General features: G+C 40.1%; 1 protein-coding gene across 1 annotated transcript in view; it reads left to right on the top strand.

Moving 5' to 3' along the window:
- LOC137303925 (A disintegrin and metalloproteinase with thrombospondin motifs 3) overlaps nt 1-19,509 on the top strand; it is a 153,866-nt gene extending 134,357 nt beyond the window's left edge. Inside the window, exons 14-21 of the mRNA XM_067972336.1 lie at nt 4,546-4,626; nt 4,948-5,111; nt 6,418-6,583; nt 8,723-8,855; nt 9,583-9,790; nt 10,349-10,478; nt 10,984-11,103; nt 17,283-19,509. Of these exons, the coding sequence (XP_067828437.1) occupies nt 4,546-4,626; nt 4,948-5,111; nt 6,418-6,583; nt 8,723-8,855; nt 9,583-9,790; nt 10,349-10,478; nt 10,984-11,103; nt 17,283-17,902 (1,622 nt within the window). The 3' untranslated portion in view covers nt 17,903-19,509. The remainder of the gene's footprint in view (nt 1-4,545; nt 4,627-4,947; nt 5,112-6,417; nt 6,584-8,722; nt 8,856-9,582; nt 9,791-10,348; nt 10,479-10,983; nt 11,104-17,282) is intronic.
- The last annotated feature ends 1,802 nt before the right edge of the window (nt 19,510-21,311 follow it).

Raw genomic sequence — 21,311 nt, 5'->3', positions numbered from 1 at the left:
CTTCCCCACATTGAACTCCAGCTGCTGCAGTTTTGCCCAATCACAGTCTGTCTCTCCCATCTACACAACTTACTGCGCCACCTAACTTAATGTCATCTGCAAACTTGGATATACAACTCTCTCTTCCCTTATCCAAATCATTTATATATGGTGAGCAACTGAGGCCGCAGTACAGATTCTCGGGTCACGTCCCACCAATCAGTAAACAGAGCAGAAGGCATGAACTGGGCAGGAGGTGGTTGCAGAAGTGGGGTTTTACTGATAAATGAGGATTTTCAAATCAATACATTGGAGATTTTAGAGCTGATGGAAGTTGGCACAGGCAGGGTAATGGGCAAGCAGGACCTAGTGTGGAATAGGAGGCAGGTGGTGGAGTTTTGAAGATGGTGAAGTGATGCTCAGGAGGCTAATGAAGAGACTGTTGGAGAAGTTGAGCCAGGAGGTGATGAAGGTATGGATAAGGATTCAGCGAAGGTGGGCAATATTGTGAAGATAGAAATGCTTAGTCTCAGTAATGACTAGGTTATGAAGTTTGAAGTTCAGCTCAGGGTAAAACAGTTAAGGTTGTGCACAATGAGATTCAAGCTGGGAATTCAACCAAGGGGGAGGATGGAATTGGAGGTAAGGGTGCAGAGTCTTTGCCAGAAGTTCATCAAATTGGTTTCGGGCTTACCATTGTTAAATTTGAGAAAGATTTGGCTCATTCACAATACAATGTTGGACAAGTAGTCATGCAGTTGAGGCTGGTGGCAGAGAGGTAGAGCTAGTTGTTGTGGAGACTGACACCCACTCACGCACCTCCCCCCCCCCCCCAGCCCTACGTTGATATCATGGAGCGCCAGCACATTTATAAGGAAAAGGAGCGAATAAATAAATACTCGTGGCAGTGACCCATATCACTTTCCAGTTTATCGTTGGGGAATGTCACCATATAACATCAGATTCTTTATAGTCTCCTGAAGGAAATGTAAGATAAATGAATCTTGCTAAATGGTTGCCATTTCTTCGGGAGAGGGGGAGCCAAAATCTTACATCCCAACAGAAATAACTCTTTCCTAACTTTAATGAACTTCACAAAGGGTTACTAGATCTGAAATAGGAATATAACATCTCACTGTATATAATTTCTTTTTTTTTCAAATGGCTTGACATTAAAAGAGCAAGAGTTCTCCACAGCTCCACTAAAGGCATGCAATACGGTGGTCTGGGAATGTAAGCTATTCAAACACAGCTATTAGGGCAAGCAACTCTGTGCAGCAGAAATTACTGAAAACCTTGTGGTAGTTGTGGAGAAAACAGCTGCAGTTGCAGGGGATATTTCCTTGCAAATGCAGGTCAGTCCCTGTAGGCGTCTCCCCTCACTGGCATTTTATCACCAGCATAGTTTTAAGGGCTGGTGTTATGCTTGTTATGCACTGAACAACAAAGGATGTTTCCAGCTGGTTCAAGTAAGGCCTGGTCTTTATTGCCATCAAGCATTGAGCTCACTCATACTATTGTGTGATTTAAGTGCATGCTGACTGTAAGACTAAGAGTTGCAATAGCCAGCTGATGTTACAGGCTCAACTTGTGCTTTCTCTAGATCTAGTTGCTTTCTGACCATCAGATCTAGAATCCTGACACAGGTTGTTTCTCCTCAGCTCAGTAAGTTTCCTCGGGAAGGGCTTACTGCTTCTAAACTTTCTCTTCCAGCATATTAATGCACCACTTGTACCTCTGCATTGCTAACTGATGGTTCTAGAAGCCTAGATGCTGAATATCAACAGCGGCAATACCATCATAGTTGGCATCCATGGAGTCTCCAGTCCTAAAAGGAAACTCGTGGCAGGTTTGAAAGGTTTTGGGCGTTTAAAAAATTGGCTCAGAGAAACAACCTGCAAGACCAGCTGGCTACTTACTGCATTTTAATTGACACTAATTTTAAACAGTGCTGGTTAGCTGAGCACATGCTTTTGTAAGACCAGCTGTACAGTAACCAGGGGGAAACTTCCTTCACTGTTAGGTGAGCAGAGCACCAGCCTGGAAACATGCTTGCGATTAAAATTAAAGTGCTGTTTAGGGAAGAAACGAACAGTGGAAATTGGTGAAATTTGTCACAGGATGTCATGCCATGGCACATCACATGTCCCCACATAACCTGTCGTAGCATTATTGGATGGGTGCTGGCCCCTGAAGCACTATTTTTAAATTCCTCCCTAATAGGGGTGAGAACAAGCTTGAAGTGTAAATCTGAATGGATGTGGTTCTTCCTTATGCTCCTCAGCAAAAATAAAACCTCTCCATAAAATTTATATTGGCCTTCATTTGGGTTAAGGTAGATGAAAACTGCCACCATTTGGAGTTGAGCACCATATCCCTTAACTCTTAAAACTGTTAATTCAAAAGTGCATTGGTTACTAGGATACATAGGCCTAGATTTTCTGACCAGTTTATAGTAATGTCGATCGGCAAATTTAGACTCTGTTTTCTACACTACTTGATACATGCTTGGTACTGGATCAGACTGAAGATTTGCCTTGAGGGAGTATATGTTAGGCTGGAATAGCCTCACATGATAAATCACAGCCCATGTCAAGCTGTGAAAATTCAGGCACTATCCACACATTTCTCATTATTTACTCCTCTCTTGGGAATAAGCTTACACAGTTCAAGAAAACGCTGCAACACTATCTGGTTAGAATCTATTTCCAGCAACAAAGAAAACAAAATGCCCCATTCATTGAAAACCTCTGTGGAATAAACACATTCTCTCAATAGGGAAACAGAGACTCCTTTCTAAAAAATTGTGAACTCGGAGACATAAAGGTTATACAAGCTATGAATGATTTATTGACACTTAATGAATTTTGGCTGAGACTAATTCCCCTCGTTCAACACTATGGAAATTTATCAATACTGGATAGTGCAGGAGAAAAATAGATGGCCCCTATATTCCATTTTAACCATACATTTGGAAAGACTTAATGGCTTAGAAAAATGTGACAATGATCTGGAAATTGCTTGCCAGAGATGGCGAAAGGGAAATCTGATGCAGTACACCTGAAATGTTAAGTATAGCTTGTATTCAGTGAAAGATTTTTGCACCGATAATTTCAGACATCAATATGGGTTAAGAAGCCTGCTGGTAAAGGTCCGATCTTCTGATTGAATGCATATGAGGAAATTGCGCCCGTGTGCGCACGCGTTTCCCGCATTTCCCTGCCCATTACAGTTAATCGACGGAACGTTGCGCGGAATGCGGCTGCCTTTTCCCGTTACGCACATCCGTCCCCTGAAACGTACGTACAAAAAATGGGCCCTTTACTCTTCCTATATAAAAGCAAGTACTGAACCTTGATAAAGACATTAACCTTCTGGTGAACAACAAACAGGAAAAAGATTAAGAAAAGGAGGGGTAGAAATGCACCTTGCGCAGTAGCACTGAATGGGTGGACGGTATCGCACCTGCCGCCTGTTATACACCATGCTTAATATTCAGTTCTATTGAATTCAATGGAACTGAGTAATGGGCGGCTGATTCGATACTGCCCGTTTTGCGCTACTGCTCAAGACAAATTTCTAGGCTGGAAACTTTTCCTGGGAAGGCACCAACACTTTGAAGGTCAGAGCAGCTTGGAAGACCAAGATGCTCTGACCGTCTCTTAATGGTATGATGGCACAAACAAAAATAAGGAAAATCTGCAAAAATTAGTTGCTGATATTTCGATTTCTTTCAATCGCTTTTAAGTGAACTATTTTTAAATTATTTGTGAATGAAAGTGATTTTTCTTTAGCAGAGGAAGGTGAGGAGGAATGAAAAACAAAAATGTTTAGTGATTTCTTCATTTCATCATGTATCAGTTCTGAAGTTTCCAAAGTAAAAAATGTTTAACCTTGGTTATTTATTTCCTTGTATATCCAGTTATTTGACAGTTGACCTCATGTCTGTCCATAACATCGCCTGCCTCTGTCCCTACTACAACTTAGCCCCAGCCTGAGAAGAGCACTTGCCACGGAACTCGCCTCCAGCACTAGCCATCCTTTTGGCCTGTTTATGTAAGATTGTTAGTGGCAAAATGTGAGCAGTTGTGTGTGATTTTATATGACTGTTGGGTTAGGACTGCCCAGACTCAGTTATTTACGATCATGATAGCTACAGGGAGGAGACTTTCATGCCATCCATCTGGGCTGGATTGGAGCCCAGGTTGCAGAGGTGAGAGGACAGTGTGCTAACCCAATAGACCACCAAGTCGCTCTCCAAACTCATATTCAAAAGGAACAACTCTACTATATCTATTCAGTAACATCACTAATAATTGTACTCTTGTGACATTCACCAAGACACCCACATCTTGTTATTCTTGCAGAACATGTACATTTTCATGAAATTTACATTGCAACTAAACTGCAGTTATATTAGTTGCAATGTAAATCTCATGAGCAAACCAAACCGCAGGGTTTTATGCAATGACTTAAAAATATTCTGTGGCTTTTATAGTTTTCAAATCAAAAAGGGAGCATTGACCAAGTACGAATCAATCAATTCTAATGTTTCATGCATTGCAGGGATGTTCAAAATGTTTGAAATACCAACTGGAGCAAGACACATTCAGATCGAAGAAACTGAACCGTCTACAAATCTAATTTGTAAGTTTTTCTAGGGATCTAGCAATCTATCAATATTTTCCTCAGTAAATATTATTATATAAATATCATGTATTATATTTATGTAAATATCAGTAAATACTATCTTGAAAAAGCTTGAGAATTAGACTTCAGAGGAGATAAGTTGCCGTGGAAACTCTTAATTTATTTAGGAAAACATTGCAGCAGAATTCATGATTATATTTTCATTACCAAACACGATGTGCTTTATTTTGAAAACTTAAAACTGTGATAACTAAAACATTTCATACAATGTTTAGGATAAGTTATAACGGACATTTAATGGTCACATTTTCTTAACAGCTGTGAAGAATCAAGCAACTGGTAATTTCATTCTCAATGCCAAAGGTGAAAGTTCAAAGCCAAAGACTTTTATTGAAATGGGTCTGAAGTGGGAGTATTCCATAGAAAATGAAAAGGAAATTCTTAAATCCAGTGGCCCACTGCATGACAACATCATTGTTTTTGTAAGTAATGCCATTATTAATTTTCATTTTTAAAATAAAAATGTTTTGGCATTTTTTTCCTTTTTCTTCTCCCCTCAGAAGGTGCCAACTCATTCCAGTCCCTCTGATATCTCACCCAAATAGCCAGTGTTAATGTGTGAGTCTAGACAATGAGAATGGGCAGGCTAATCAACAACTGGGGCCATCACACTTCAGCATGACCTAACTGGACATCCACACAAATGCTGGAAAGAAGGAGCTGCTGGATAGTGGTCATCAGCAAAAACCCCAGCTGATTCCCTCCTCCCTCCTTAACCCAAGGGTCTGAGGACAATTGTAACACCTTTACTACCACCTCAAATGAGATCAATGAACTCAGAACAGTCTGGGATCAAGTCTGTGACCCTCCTAGTTTGTATGGTTCAGTAACTTGACAGTTGCTGCATTTCTCCACTGATCCATTTTTAAGGGGACAATAAATACAAGTACCAGCACATAAAATTGGTCTGATGCTAATGGAAAAACCACATTTTTAGCAAGCAAGGTAAAAATTCTTAGAGAATGCAACTCAGAATATAATGCACTGGAATATTCACCAACCTTTACAATAAGTAGTACTTTATCTCTGTTACTTTTTCTACATAGATATCATAACATTTTTAAATGGCTTTTGTGTTGAAAGAGTTGTTAAGTTGTGATTAATTCATAGAATCTTACAGCACAGAAGAAAGCCATTTGGCTCATCGTGCCTGTGTCGGTTCTTTGAAAGCTATCCAATCAGTCCCACTCCCTCACTCTTTCCCCACAGCTCTACAGATTTTTCCTTTTCAATTCAGCCTCATATTCTAAGAGTATTACACTGCCGTCTGTAAAGCACTTTGGGATGGCCTGACGATGTGAAAGGCGATATATAAATGCAAGTTTGTCCTTAGTACCCGTGGAATTACTCATAGCTCATTGTCATGTGGTAGTATATCTTCATTTCGTCTAGCATTTGAGATGGTCTCCAAAGATGTTACAAGTACATTAGACTTTACAATATTTAAGGCCAAGCTTGTGCTTATCGCACAGTCTGTAAACGGCCACCTGCCTATGAGTAGAAAGGAAAATTATACTGATTCTGGGAAAGCTTCAGAAAATATGCTTTCAAGATTGGTCCATTGCCACAGCAGAAATGTTGCATGGAAAAAGAAAATGTTTTTTAAAAAAAACAAGGCAATTCAGGCAAAACTCTTTTTAGGGATTCCATGCTCAAAATTAAAGTCACAATGTTCTGGATTTATTGGAGCTTGTTTATTTAAATAGAAGAGCATTTTTCTCATTTCAGCTTAGCCCACAAGGTGAAGATGCTAAATCAAATCTGATTTACAAGTATATTATTCATGAAGACCTGCTGCCTGTGATCGGCAACAACAATGTACTCCTGGAAGAGACTGAAAGTTACGAGTGGGCTTTAAAGAGTTGGTCCCAGTGTTCGAAAGCCTGTGGAGGAGGTCTGTTGTCAGTGACCTGGGTAACACCACTATGCTGCATGTTCATTAATACACTGCACCTCATTCCACTTCACCACAAACAGGATTTTCTCCACCAGCTTGTTGAAATTTTCTACGTTGAGGTTTTATGTAAATTAGCAGTAAGAAGGCAAGCAGAACCTTTTCACCCAAAGAGTAGCAGAGTTATGAAATAAGTTACCAAGGAAGGTATTTGAAGCCGACAGTATAAATGGGTTTGAGACACAATTACGGTGCATTTACACTACAACCTTAGCGCTGACACTAAAGTTGTGTAAATCCAGAGTTAGGCCCTGATCTGACTTTAGCGCAAAGCAGTGTGAAACTCCCTTGTGTGAAATGAAACTGCTTCACTATACTACAGCTATACAAAGCCCTGGTTAGACCACATCTGGGGTACAGTGTTCCATTCTGGCCACAGATGTGCATACAGTGGATTTTGGGCAGGAAGTATCTTAGGAAGGATATATTGGCCTTGGAGGGAGTGCAAGGTAGATTTACTAGAATGATACCTGGACTCCAAGGGTTAAATTCAAGGAAAGATTGCACAAACTAGAGTTGTATTCCCTGCAGTTTAGAAAATTAAGGGGTTATTTGATCGAAGTTTTCAATATATTAAGAGGAACTGACAGGGTAGTTAGAGAGAAACTATTTCCACTGGTTGGGGAGTCTAGGACTAGGGGACATAGCCTAAAAATTAGAGCCAGGACTTTCAGGAGTGAAGTTAGGAAACACTTCTACATGCAAAGGGTGGTAGAAGTTTGGAACTCTCTTCCACAAAGGGCAGTTGATGCTAGCTCAATTGTTAATTTTAAATCTGAGATTGATAGATTTTTGTTAGCCCCATGTCCGTTAATACCTTTGGTTAAGGCGGGTATATGGAGTTAGGTCACAGATCAGCCATAATCTCAATGAATGGCGGAACAGGCTCGAGGGACTAAATGCCCTACTCCTGTTCCTATGTTTCGCACTGGCGTTGCAGTTGTGTAAATACAGCCTTGGCTACATTTTTGGAGAGAAATTAATAGAGGGATACAGTGAGAAGACAAGTAGGCAGGGTTGATCTAACAAAAAGGGAAAGGCTGCTTGGATCCAAGTCATTATCCTGTTGCTAAAGAATAATTTAAAGGCCCACTGTTGATCCCAAGATTTGTACAAAGGAATAAATTACTCGAAATTTTCTCAAGTAACCTATAAACCAAATAACTTCAATATTTGAAGATTGAAAGATACTTCCTGCCCAAAATCCGCTGTATGCACATCTGTTATAATATACTGATACATCTGTTTACTCTCTCGTTTAAAACAGATGTTTAACATAGTGTGAAACATTTTCTACATGATTATTGTTCAATTACGTTAAGGGAAGCTGGGACTGAACTTTCCAGTGCTGTTGTACAGGGAGCAGCATTCAGCCGATGGAACAAAGTTATCTCAACTCAACCTTGTGTCAGCTGGGCAGTGCTAGCCCATCGGATCCAAATTGGACTGAGCAGGAGATGCAACCTGGCAGGGCTCTGCTTTTGGCCTGCCGCAACTGATTGGGAGATATTTTGACTTTTTTTAAAAAAAAACACCAAGTCTTTTGGGAATACTTTTTTCCCCAACTTAACGTGAAAATTAAGAACTTTCAGTTGAAAGTATTTCTCCATTGTACTTATAAAAATTGAGATTTCCCAGAGAATGCCTTTGCCTAAAGTGAACAGAATCACACCACAGTGCACTTATAGGGTTAGATTTTACAAATTAGTGCTCCTCAACACAGAGCTTTGCGTATTGAGAGTGCATATCAGGAAATTGGGTGCAGAGGTCAGTATGCCCGCATGATTTTCCGCCCATAAAAAAATGAAAGAATGGAAAATGATGTAGGGTGCGCTGCGCTAAGGTCCATGTCTGAATTCCCATCCCGCAAAGGGAGCACTAATTCACAAAATCCACACGTAGTTATCCAGTTCAAAAGGGACTCTGAATTGTATGCCATCTTATATTGGTATATTTTATAGCTTTCAAACTACAGAGCATATAAACACAACTCCATATTGAGTTTTTAGTAATCTTTTTACAGATTAGTTTGGCAGATATCACTACAAGAGTACACTAATATTGTAACTATATTTTCAGGTATACAATATACAAAATATGGCTGTAGACGAAAAAGTGACAGCAAGATGGTGCATAGGAATTCCTGTGATAACAACAAGAAACCAAAGCCTATAAGGAGACGTTGCAACCTTCACGAGTGCACGCAGCCATCGTAAGCACAACACTACTGCTTTTCTATTTAGAACTAACTGGAAGATTTTGTAAATAGTCTTAATCTGTAGAATGCATCCTGCAATGAATTAGACTGAAGTCATACTGCCAAATGTGCGTCGGCGCGTGCCACAGTCAGGCCAGTGGCAAAGGAGCTTTGTGCATACAATTAGAAACGGGTGCAGAGCTTTGCTCTGTGCATGACTTATTTTCAATGTTATTTTCAATGAGTGTGTGGGTAGGAGTGTCGAGGATTAAAATACATTTCTGACAGGCAAAATGTTAAACTCTAATTTTTCTGTACAGACCTGCTGTGTACTTCCAGCATTTTTCATATTTTAAAAAAAATATACGGGGTTGTTTGTTCTAAATAATAGCATACCATGTTAGGGTTAGATGAAGTAGGGTGGGAGGAGCCTCGTGTGGAGCGCAAACACCGGGATAGACCAGTTAGGCTAAATGGCCTGTTTCTGTGTTATAAATTCTATGTAATGACAAATGCACCAACACACAAGTTCCAAAAAATATATACTTTTTCATTCATATTGTGATCATCGTATTCAGAAAAAATGACCTTGAGGATTGATATTTACAATTTTGCATATTTACAGTTCCTGTTGCCAGATTTACATGTGCCAGAACACCACCAGAACATAGGAAGCAAGTTCTGTTAATGTTGGATTTTAATGTCGAACGTTGCTTTCATGTTTACTTCCATTCTGTTGCAGATGGATAACAGAGGAATGGGGATCTTGTAGTAAAACTTGTGGAAAAGTAGGATACCAGACAAGAGTTGTACAATGTGTCCAGCCTCTCAACGAGGGTGCCAATAGAACAGTGCATACCAAGTACTGTGCTGGAGACCGTCCCGACAATCGGAGGCCATGTAACCGCATACCATGCCCAGCACAGTGGCGGATGGGAGCTTGGTCTCAGGTACATGAACCTCACAGAATTAGTCTTATTTCTTCAAAGTATTCCAAACTAGTGAAGATGTTTCCACTTGTGGGGGAGCCCAAAATTAGAGGACATGAATATAAGATAGATACTAACAAATACAATAAGAAATTCAGAAGAAACTTCTTTACCCAGAGAGTGGTTAGGATGTGGAACTTGCTAGCACATGGAGTAGTTGAGGTGAACAGCATAGATGCATTCAAGGGGAAGCTAGATAAGTACATGAGGGAGAAAGGAATAGAAGGATATGCATAAAGGATTAAATGAAGTAGGGTGGGACATGGCTCGTGTGGAGCGTAAACACTGGGATAGACCAGTTAGGCTGAATGGCCTGTTTCTGTGCTGTAAATTCTATGTAATGATAAATGCACCAACACACAAGTTACAAAAAAAAAATTTTTCATTCATATTTTCATCGTATTCAGAGAAAATGACCTTGAGGTTTGATGAAATTTGCATATTTACAATTCCTGTTGCCAGATTTACATGTGCCAGAACATCACTCTTGTTTCTCTGTCCTTGATTTTCTTGACCCAGTGCTCTGTGACTTGTGGAGAAGGTATCCAGCAACGGCAGGTGGTGTGCCGAGGCAGTGATAACAGCATCAGTCATTGCAAGGGTGAAAAGCCTGAGACAGTACAAGTGTGCAAAGTGGTACATTGCAATGGTAAGGATGTAGCCACGTGTGAGTGCGTTGGCCTCAGTTCATTGTGTTCTCTGACTGTGTTGTAGTAAACAATGTTGTTCAGATTGTCATGCTCAGCACAAACTGAATTACATGGAATGCATTTACAGAAACAGCAATTTTTAATAACACTTTTTAATGTTGGTTTCTTTTGAAATACATGGAGGTAGATTTTAGGAATTAGTGCTCCCAGAGCAGATCTTTGGGTGATGGGAGTGTATATTGGGAATTCCAATGCGAAGGTCAACGTGCCATGCATATCATTTTCTGTCTATTAAAATCAATGGATGGAAAATCGTGCAATGCACGGTGACCTTCACACCCAAGTTCCCAATATTCGTTCCCACTGGGTGATGCTCTGTCCTGGGAGTGCTAATTTGAAAAATTTAACTCTTAGTTTTTATGAACCTGTTTTTGTAATTTTATGTCCTTGCATTATAGGATGAAAAGTAAAACAAAATGTTAACTTTCTCAAAAATCTTCTTAGCCCATTTAGGAAAGTCCTCTGTTTTCACTCCAAGCACGGAAACCATTGATCAGGTGACTCCGCGAGGCCACTGGGTGTCACAGCTCGTTCCAGAGAAGCCTGTTCATAAAATTTCAACAAGTAATTTTCACTTTCCCAGCTATTCCTTGCATCAGCGATGTTTGAGTATTGGGGTAGATTTTATAAATTAACACTCCTGGATTTGCACGTCGGGATACTAATCACAATATTGGGTGTGGAGGTTAGTTGCCTCGTTTTGTGGCCAACCAAGTCTTCCATCTGTTGAAATTAACGGACAGAAAGTTTACATATTAGCCGGGGAACACAATTTCAAAAAAATTACCCATTGTGCATGAATCTGTGAATGCAGTAATGAATGTATTTGGAGACAATGGTGATAGCTGTTCGGGCTTTTTTTTGTAAAAGGGGTTTGGTTATTTCCTTTTAGACATAGAGGTGTGGATTTTCCACTTGAACCTCCGATCGGGGAGTGTGTTGTTAGCACCAACCTGACCCTGCGTGATTTTGATGGTTCAGATTTGTGTGGACAAGCTCCCGACCCATTTTGGATCTGGTATTGGGAGTTTGAAAGGAGGGGAGAGTGGGAAGTTGCATTTAAACAGTCCATAAAGGCATGATGGATAAATTTAAAGGGATGCAGTCACTTAAAAGTAAGTGACGCCTAAGGGGATTAATTACTGGTAGCCTATATAACGGCGGCAAATATTTTTAATGTATATTTCAGTGTTGATGTAACAAAAATGGCTGACACAGCAAATGTAGAGATGGGAAACCAAATCTATGGCTAAGTGATGGACAACATCTCAACCTCCTGTTTGATGGCCGTTAAGTGGAGATGATGTGAATGGGGTGGCAATGAGAAAGGAGGTCTTGCTTACTATTTCAGAGCCTCTTTCCCATAAGGCAGTTTGCCTGGAAGGAGTCAAAGGAAGAGGATTTAAAGGTGTACTTCTGCAAATGTCAGTGCCAGCCCTATGGTGCATGTTAAGTTGCAAGTGTCCTTGTATCAAATGATACAGTTCTGCAAGGTCATTTCTAGGTATGTCTGCCTGTAAATGCAGGTGGGAGGGTATTGGCAGGTGGGCGCAGTCTGCTGCTGGTGCACCCAGACCTGTCTGGCATCCCTCCAATGCTTCTCTTCTTCCTCCAAAAAACATAAGCAAAGGGAGATTCCCATTTTCCCAATATCGTGGGCAAATGAAAAAAATGGCAGTGCCAAAACACTTTGTACAAAATCTCCTGACCAACTAAGTAGAAACTGGAAAGAAACAGAAAAAAAAGTCTAGAAATTGTCTCAAAATGCTGCTACAAAGCTTGCTCTCTCATATCTAGCAGTCCTGAACGCCCATTTTATATGGACAGATGGATGATGAGTTCTATACCAGTAAATGATGGGAAATTATGTGAATATCTAATTGACTTCGGGCCCTCTTTTTCAGTACAATTGACTGCAAACTGCTGGGTACTTCTGGCACCACATAATTGGGGAAAGCGCTAAATGGGTGAAAATCTCTTGTGAAGGTTCTCTGTTGATTTTTCTGATCGGTTGCACCCACTAACTTCTGTTAACTGGGCGTAACCAATTTAAAATCTAACGTAGAATGCCCCAATTAATTACAGCCCTGAGTTCTATTAATCCAGATCCACGATAAGCACATTCTTGACTGTAATGAGTTCGTGATCTCATTTGTTTATGCAACCTAAAGATCCTACCTCAACGATTAGACATCTAACAATATAGTTCCTGCCTCAGACTACATAGAGCCTGGAGGTGACTAACTAAATAAATAGCAAAGGAAATTGCCAGGAGATTTGAGGCTGTGGGCCTGATATTGTATAACTGATAGTATAACTACTAATGCTGCTGAACTTGAAAGCAGCAGTATTCAAAATAATTACTTGGGAAACATCTTTCTGGTTCGAGAGGGAGAAAATATCACATGCAAAGAATGGGAAGATACATTTCAACATGATTTACCTTCTCTAATATGTGCAGAATAGCTAAGTCACAGAAGTCGCTAAGCTACTAATAAAAGATTATTTGCAAACTGCTATAACAGATGTTGGTACATGAATTAAACTTAAGAGCTAAGGTCACATTGCTTGGGATCTGCTCCACCACAGTGCGTGGTTGTACCTCGCAATTCTACTCAGAACTGCAACAGATTCAACAACAACTTGCATTTATATAGCTTGTTTAACATAGTAAAACGTCCCAAGGCACTTCACAGGAGTGCTGATTCTCCATTTATCCTTTGGCTATAAAGGTGCTTTTGAAGTCAGCTGGAGAGTATAAGAGATCTTCAAATTGGCAGATCATATGCAAAATCCACCCCCCCCACCCATATGACAAAAACTAACAATTGTATGGCATCGGGCAATTGAATATATGCAGCCCAAGTACTAAGTGGGAGCTTATTTCACTGTGCCAAAAGATCTGGAGGACTCTGTCCTATATTGGATCACATAGTTAGACCTAACTAAACAAGAAAGTACACCATTTAGACTGTATACCCAGGGTTTCAATGGCATCCAGAGACATGTTTCTCAGGCTCCTCCAGACTCCACATTCAGATAAGTAAATGTAAAGAAAACTTACCATGTAAGTCACAGGTGATCCCAAGGTCTGGTTTCCCTGAGTACAGCTGGCGCTGGCTGAAGACGATCCAGTCTTGCAGTGGGGGCCGCAAGCAGGCGTTGGGTGCCTAATTTGCATATGGAAAGGGCCTAACGCCTGCTTCAGGCATGGGTAAAGGACGCCTATTTGTTTTTCTCCTTCCCCATTATGGCGGGTGGCACACTTCCAGCCGGAAATGCGCATGCGCTTCCTGCCCTTAGAAGGAGACTTAGAAGGCCAGCGCCCAAGGCTCCTGATTAGAGCCATTCCACATTCAATGGTCGTTTCCTAGCATTCCTTAGTTACGCCTCAATTGGTGGTGATTGTAAAGCAGGTGTTTGGAGTATTCCTGGTAGATTATGAAGTATTACTTTTTATATTTGATAAATCCACAGGGCCTGCTTTTGGAAGATCTTTCTTGCAGCAGGGGTTGGGAATCCTCAGCAGGGCCCTCCTTCCTAGATTCTGTAGTTGTTACTGTTCCTCTGATGTGTGCAGGATATTATAGTGAAAATAAGTAGATTGTCTACCTTGTTGGATTGTCTTTATTCTTCAGATTATAGGCTTCTTAACACACCATGCTATCTCACAACCATCCCCTTAGTCCCTGCTATATATATATTTTGATTTGGCTAGGAATTTTACTGTGAAGTCTGTTTAAAAATAGCTTTTAGTTAAAGTGAATTGTTGCTATTGCACAGGCCCTTGGCTTTATATGACCTGAGGGAAGGAGGTCATGTATGTCATTCCCAGCATGATTTTAAAAAAGGAAACATTTTACCCCAAAACCAATCAAGCTTGGTTAAGTTTTAACAAAAGAGTTTACATTTATATTCCAAAATGGTGCACATACAATTAATTACTTTGAAGTTGAATCATTGTTGTAGTCAAAACAAAGTGGCCTATTTGCACATAGCAAAGTTCCCGAAATAGCAGTGAGATGAATGACCAGTTAATCTGCTTTTGTCAATGTTGTTTGAGGAAAGTATGTTGGCCAGGATGCTGGGAATTGTGTTCTTTGAGTAGTGCCATGGGATCTTTAATATCGACATGAAAGACAGCACCTTTAACAATGCAGCACTCCCTTAGTTGAAGTGCCACCTTGGACTATGTGCTCATGTCTGGAGTGGGGCTTGAACCCACAAATTTTTACCTTAGAGGAGATTGCTGCTAACTGAGTGAACATGACAGTAGTGGCGCTACATGGTTCTGTGAAAGAACTTTTTATAGCACAGTGAAATTAAGTCTTTTTCAAAGTAGTCCATTTATCCTGCACCTGCTAAATGTGTAGGATTTACAGAATTGAGGTTATGATTTAGCTTTGATAATTTAAATTTTTAAATATCACTATATTGTCACGCTCCCTTCCTGCATACATGGCTGAACCTTAGATGTAGGGAACAGGTCACATGTAGAACTGTAAAATTAATATCACTAATGTAGAAATCAATTACAGTTATGCTTAGTGAATACACGTAGGCAAAGATAATAAGAGGTATGGGTGGCTTTGGTTTATCGCTTAATTTGAAGATACTTGTTTTGCAAATTGTTGTGTAATTAGGGTTAGCTCAGTTGGCCACGGCATTTAAACCACAAGACTTTGGTTCTTAGGAAAGGAATGGGTATATTTTCATTCTAGACTTGAAATCAGGGTAGAGAAGAAACCAGAGAATTCAGATTTAATTGTATGTTCAGGATTTTGCATTAATATGCATGTTTTGTGAAGCTTCTGTATATTTTGCTTACAGTGTTTGCAGCAGGAGTATGTTGGTACATTCAGATTTCTTGCTGTGGTGTGCTTATGCTAGGAGCGATGCAGGTTTAATGGTTGAAGCAGTTTTTTCTTGCCCCTAGGGTTCAATATTTTATCTCTAGTGAATAATGCGGTCTTTCCAACTAGCAGTACTGTTGCTTGTGATCACTATCTTGGGCTGTATATGGGGAGGTCACTGTTTGCAGCTTATTTCCCCATCTATCCTGGACCACTTTCTACTCCAAGGAGGTGACTTGGGTGATTGAAGGAGAAGTTGCGCTGAGTGAGCCTCCAAGACGGATCCCAGACTGCTTGATATTTCGTAGTATTTTCTAAATGGTGAGAAACTAGGAACTGTAGAGGAGCAAAGAGATTTGGGGGTCCATGTACAGAATCTCCTCCTCTAGTCCATATGATGTATATAGTTCAACTGAGGCTGTTAGTGCAGAATGTGGGTGTGAGTTGTGAGTACACAATTTCAATCCACTTTCCGAATTTGTCACCAATGGCTATTCTCTTGAGTGTTAGAAGAAGATATCTCCACTCTACCCTGTTGAATGTCTTCCTCTGACCAGTGATTGACCTAGGGTAGCAGTGTTGCCACGATTTCAATGGTACACCATATTGAATAGTCACCTCTCTCAGGTCAGCCTGATATAAAGCCTGTTTGGTCTAACTGGATCAGCCTGAGGCAACTGCACTAATCTAGAAGCAAGGATCTTGACTGATATCATGTAGTCAATGTTGAAGAGGCATATTGGTTGGTATAGTGGCCACTGAATGGAGTCCTTGCCTTATTTATCTACTAGTGTGATAGTGGCTATCTTGAATGTGTTTGGGAGGGTGCCTGTCTGCAATACGTGGTGGAGGAGCTTAAGGAATAGAGCCTTGTAAAGTTTGGCAGAGGAATCGAAAATCCTGAATTTTCCCTAATTGGAGACTTTTTACAGCCAGCTGGATCAGGGCAAGCAGCCAGTGTAACCTGAGGGAAATTTAACGACCAAGACCGAGTGGCCATACAACTTAAAGAAGGATTTGACTTAATCACACCCACATAAGACATGCTCCAGCATAGACTACTACTTTTTGAAGCAATCTCACTTTTCTTGAATAGACCACTAAACTATCTCAGACCATGCCCGAGAATTACCCTCCCGCTCACCCTAGCTAGCCTTCTACTCCACCCCTGCCACTAATGTGTCAACCCTGCCCTCCTCTGTGACCTAGAGTTCCTAAACTTCCTACAAGCATAACTTGCTCGCTTTGTAGGTGAGAACTGACGACCCTGCACTAAAGTGCAAGACCACCAATAGGGACTTTAGGATCCACATTCACTCATGCCAAGAGGCATAAAAGGTTGCAAATCTGGAACAAAAGGTAAAAAGAGTTAGAAATGCCAAGACAAGAGGCATTGAACACATTGAGGTCAAAAGAAACTAAACAAGCTGCTATCAGTGGGCACTGGAAAAACTTCTCTGGCATACTGGAAACAAATTCTAAGGACATGGTAATAGGCTGGGAGGTTTCTCTCACATACCCTAATGCAAGGCAGAACTTAACACCAGTTAAGAAAACATATGATAATTTCACCCAGCAAAATCAACAGAGAATTTACAAATTAATATGCGTTCCTCTATATTTCCCTGCAAACTACACAGTCACCCAACTCCCCATTCTCAAATTCCTTTGTTCGTAACTAGAAACAAACAATGCTTGTTCTTGGAGATGTTACCTTGAGCAGTCACTTTCGGAATGAACATAGATCCAATTAATGGTACTTTTATTTCCTTTCCTATCAAAAAAAAGTAATCAATTTGACATTTTTTTGTAAAATCCAGTTTCACTTTCAGATTAAATATACTTGTCTTTTCAAGAACCCTAATTACTTCTTTTTGATTTAATTCACAGAGGAGCCATGCCTTGGAGATAAATCCATTTTTTGTCAGATGGAAGTTTTGGCTAGATACTGTTCTATTCCTGGGTATAATAAGTTGTGCTGTGAATCCTGCAACAAAAGGGGCCCAACTTTGCCACCTCCTTTTTCTCAGGCAGCCTCAGAGACTGAAGATGCTGAGGGCACCATCCACCCCAGTCCTATCCCAGAAATAGTGGCAAAGCCAACCCCCAATAACCATTATCCAACAGTCAAAGGCATCACTATAAGGAAGGATGAGGGTTCACCAACTACCCTTATTTCAGCTGCCAGCACCGATAATACTGATAGTTCTTCAACCAAAGTTTTTGCCACAGGATCTCAGGGAACCACCAACAGTTTTGCTACGCTAAATACTCGCACTTTTGCAAGCACATTCAGGTTGCCTCCTGCTGAACAGGCAACACGGCACAGCAACGTGGGTATGTTTGACTCCACTACCACTCATCAGCTGTTTACAAACAGGGACAAGACTTTGCCTCATACAACTAGTAGGAGCGACACATGGAGCTCAGCAACTATAACTAGACAGAGAAGGGATGACAGTGAATCAGAAACAGACTTGACCCACAGAATCTCACCCATCGTAACATAAATTGCCAATTCTACAACAGCACTGCTTTCCTTCAAACTGAACTGCAGTTTTGCAATATCCTCTCAGTGGAACCATACAGCCCTGATAAACTGCTTGATACTCTTGCTCGCTTGGAGGCAGTTTCTGCCAGTTTCAGCATACAGCTGCAGGTAAAGGTGTGCCATGCTAACAGACCATGGTCAGTATTGGTTTCATATCATGTCCACTTGAGATGGTGATAATTATACATGTATGCACTGTAAAAGATAACAGCAGCCTCATCTACTGCAACGGTCAATGTCTTCAAATACAAAATGGTGCTGCTTTAATATAAATGAACTGCGTTGGCATGAATATCAAATTTGCAATGAACATTTTAGTCCTTATAAAATTGTGTTCCTCTGACTCCTGAACAAAAGATCTCATACTTAAGGAATGGCTGTGCTACACATGATACATGTAGCTGCTCAAGCTTCCTGGTGCCATACAATATGTTAGATTTAAGCAATTTAAATATTGTCATGAAAACACATTTTCAGTACTGTTGTGGTAATTAAATGATGTATTTACATTCATAATGTACATAATGTAAATGTCAGCATCCTATAAGGTAATAGGTTTATAATGTGTAAGTGAATGATTGCTGTTATATTAGATTTAGTTGTTTTGTTGCTTGTACAAACCTGCCTTACACTGCGGCTTGGCACATCATTCATTACAGAGTACATATATTAACATAATTCTTGTTGCAGTTTGTATAGTTCCTGTATATAAATGAATAAGAGCTTTTAATTTTAATATTTATTGAATTGACATCTGTTTTGCATTGTTGAAAGAATTTATTAGCGATGGCCTCCATGTCTAGTCATTTGTGTCATCATTTTTTTTGAGTTCAGTAGAGGTTAAAGCAGTGTAATGTAATTTATAGAACCACTGGACTTTGCCAGTACAGAACCTATGTTTCCATTACAGTCAGTGCGTTCTCATTCAAAGATATAGAAGTGAATTTCTTTATAAATAACATCTCTAAACTATCATTTTTAGTTTTTTTTTAATTACTGTATGTAAAATTTAAAACTGAGGGAATCTTAAAGATCTTTGTGCATTGTTGTATAAGATCTAAACGTCTAGCCTGATATAGTGCAATGGCTGAACAATAACTGTGAAAGTATTACAGTCTATCATGAGCTTGTGAACAGTTTTTTTAAAATCTCTTCAGATATCATGTGACCTCATGTAAAACCAGTGTTTTGGATCTGCTTTGATGAAAACCAAAATAGACTGCAAATTGAATGTATGTAAGACCTACATTTGGTGCTGTGCATGACTTACAAACCACCATTCATTGTTTAATGTGTATATGCAGCTAATTAGGTTTTTAAAAACTTTTTTTGCTGCTGAGATGTACAGTATTTTCATAAGGAAATAGCTGAGTACAGTTAAAAGAAATTAGTACTCACAGCACTTAACGGGGTGATCAATTCTTCTACTCAGTCCAAATATTTAAATGCTGATTGTATTGTTGAACATTGTATTTGGTTAGGAACTAACCCATAATATGCAGAAACAATAGGTCCCTAGGATACTTATTTAAACCACTGATTAGTTTACTGATGGATCATGCTAAAAGTGGTAATAAATGCTATTTCAGTATCTTATTTTGTCAAAAGTTTTGTTGTAAATACTGCCTTCTGTTTGTGGTGTGCAGGCTGAATTCTAATATTGAAATAGTTAATATTTACATTATGTAATATTTAAAACATATCTTTCTGGGTGGTGTGACATTGATGTTTATTAATGGGCAGAGCTTCACAAGTTATGTTTTATTCCCAATATTTTCCTCTTCTGGAGGTGCTGGATACTGTTCCATAGATGATGACCACTCTCTGGTACCTCATCCGAGTGGCTATTCTTCATGTGTGACTAGGCAAGAAATGTTAAAGAACAAACTTGAATTTGTATAGCATCTTGTCACATCCTCAGGACATCCCAAAGAGCTTCACATGGAGTGGATTACTTTTGAAGTGTAATCACTGTTGTTACATAGGTGCATGCAGCAGACAATTTGTGCATAGCAAGGTCCCACAAACAGTAAATGAATGAATGGCCAGATAATCTCTTTTTGGTGATATTGATTGGGGGAGGAATGTCGGTCAGGACACCAGGCAAACAAAATAGTGCCACGAGATTTTTTTATGGCCACTTGAGTAGGCAGATAGGGCCTTGGATAATGTCTCATCCAAAAGATAGCACCTGGGACAATGCAGCACTCCCTCAGTACTATAGGTATCCTATCCCGCACTAAGTACCGCTTACCCATCACACCAGTCCATGCTGAACAACGTTGACTTCCCCCGTCCTCAACACCAAGTTTAAAATCATCTTCATCTGCAAATTTTACATAGCCTCACCTCACGCTATCCCTGCAATCTCCTGCAGCCCTACATTTCCATCCCCTGGCTGAAATCTCTGTTCCTCTGACTCTGGTCTCTTGTGCAGACTTCCCCCCCCCCCCACCCCCCACTCTACCATTGGCTGCAAAGCCTTCAGCTGCCTGGGTCCTACTCACTGCAATCCAGTCCTTAAAACTTTCTGCCTTTACAACTCTTTCTTTAAAAGCCTCTTGAACACTCCCTCTTCAACCAAGCTTTTGGTCTCCCTTCCTAATCTCTCCTTTGCTGGCAAAGTATCAGTTTTCCGTACATCTTTCAATGAAACATCTTGAGACGATTTTATGTTAAAAGAAAATGGAAGCATCAAAATCGTCATTCACTAGCATTTTGTCATAATGTCTTAGGACCTTGACATTGGCCCATTTCCCAAACAAGGGAAAAGAGTTGCACATGGCCTAGTCAGGACAGCATTGAAAAAAGCAACGTGATCTTTTACAACTGCCTCAGATATGGTCCCAACATACATTGTACATTTACAGTACAACAGTATAATTTATGCAAAACGGTTTCACTTTGTACCATCACTGCAGTAAGGGCAGCAGGATTTAGGACCTGACTGAAAACTGGAGCAAAGCAGGGTCCTTTCACTTCACTTTGAAGTCAGTTCAGACCATAACGCTCACAAACTTGGAGTTGGCTTTCAAAGCGTTGCAAAAATAGGCAGGAGCTTTGCTTTAATATTCCCTGAAGATATCCCGTGGCATTACCCATGGTGAGTTAAAAGGTGTACTGTTTTATAGCAACAGGTGTATTATCAACCATATGTATACAAGAATTTAAATTATAGAATGATACATTGAAATGACTTGCTGATTAACAGAAGTGCAATTTCCCAAGATTCTTGCTAGGAATTTGCCATGCCTTGAATTCACTTGTGTTAAATGGGCCTTGGGAGCAGGGAATTTCTACGCCGGCAGAAAGTCAGCATTTAAAAGGAGAAGTTTGTGAGTGTTGAGGTGTGAACTAACTCCAAAATG

This window comes from Heptranchias perlo, chromosome 36, assembly GCF_035084215.1.
Source record: "Heptranchias perlo isolate sHepPer1 chromosome 36, sHepPer1.hap1, whole genome shotgun sequence".
Taxonomy (NCBI): Eukaryota; Metazoa; Chordata; class Chondrichthyes; order Hexanchiformes; family Hexanchidae; genus Heptranchias; species Heptranchias perlo.
Note: the sequence above shows the minus strand (reverse complement) of the source record. Positions and strands in the feature narration are given on the sequence as shown.